The sequence below is a fragment of the Octodon degus genome, unplaced genomic scaffold (genome assembly GCF_000260255.1).
Source record: "Octodon degus isolate 3935 unplaced genomic scaffold, OctDeg1.0 scaffold00031, whole genome shotgun sequence".
Taxonomy (NCBI): domain Eukaryota; kingdom Metazoa; phylum Chordata; class Mammalia; order Rodentia; family Octodontidae; genus Octodon; species Octodon degus.
The window spans coordinates 18,540,148-18,540,951 of NW_004524607.1; the positions used below are offsets into that span (position 1 = coordinate 18,540,148).

Sequence of the window (804 nt, forward strand, 5' to 3'; positions counted from 1 at the left end):
GATCACTATGCATCTGAGCTGTGTAGTGAGACTCTGTACTAAATAAATAAATAAATAAATAAATAAATAAATAAAATATTTTTAAAAATTAAAAAAAGAAATGTTTTGAAATTTGTAAAGAGTGCCCCACCATGGCAAGTGGAGGAGGAAGAGGAAGACATGTGGTGGGAAAACTGGGTGGAGTTGCATCCACAGTGTTACTTCCAGAACACTCAACCTGAATTGAGGCAAAGACATAGACACAGAGGGTGCCGGAAGGGATTTCTGATGATGAGACCCCTAGGTGGTGAGGCACATGGCCTTGATTGAGATGGGCTGGCAAGGAAGGAGAGACAGGCAAATGGGGTGTTGTGGGGGGATGTTGGCTCAGAAGGGGCAAAGGGTGAAGGCAGAAAAGGAATTTCCAAGCAGAAACCACACCACTGTCTAATTCAGTGAGAGGGAGGCTGCCACCAAGGCAGAAAACTGGGAGAGGAGCAAGGGCATGTTCCTGTGACCCTCTAGGGACCTGTGGCTTCCTGGCCTTGTTGCTGCATGCCTTGGAGATCCGTGATCTGAGGATGAACACCAGCCACCTACAGTTCTCTGTGCAGTGGCCTTACTACATCCTGGGCCTTAGCATCCTTCTGTTCCTCCTGGCTGGTAAGTGTCCCAGAGCTGCTGCCCCTCTCCCTGGTCCTTGTGTGCAGTTAGAAACCTCTCTGTGGATGCTGAAAACTGACATCTTTATCTTAATCTTGTTCTTCACTGAAACCCTTTCTCCAAACACTATGACTTATTTAGATTCTTCTTCTTCTTCTTCTT

At 46.3% G+C, this 804-nt stretch overlaps 1 protein-coding gene across 1 annotated transcript in view; it reads left to right on the plus strand.

Moving 5' to 3' along the window:
• The window catches only part of Tmem225b (transmembrane protein 225B), a 27,869-nt gene that overhangs the window by 8,028 nt on the left and 19,037 nt on the right, over positions 1-804 (plus strand). Inside the window, exon 4 of the mRNA XM_012514394.2 lies at positions 505-642. Coding sequence (XP_012369848.1) covers positions 505-642 — 138 coding nt within the window. The remainder of the gene's footprint in view (positions 1-504; positions 643-804) is intronic.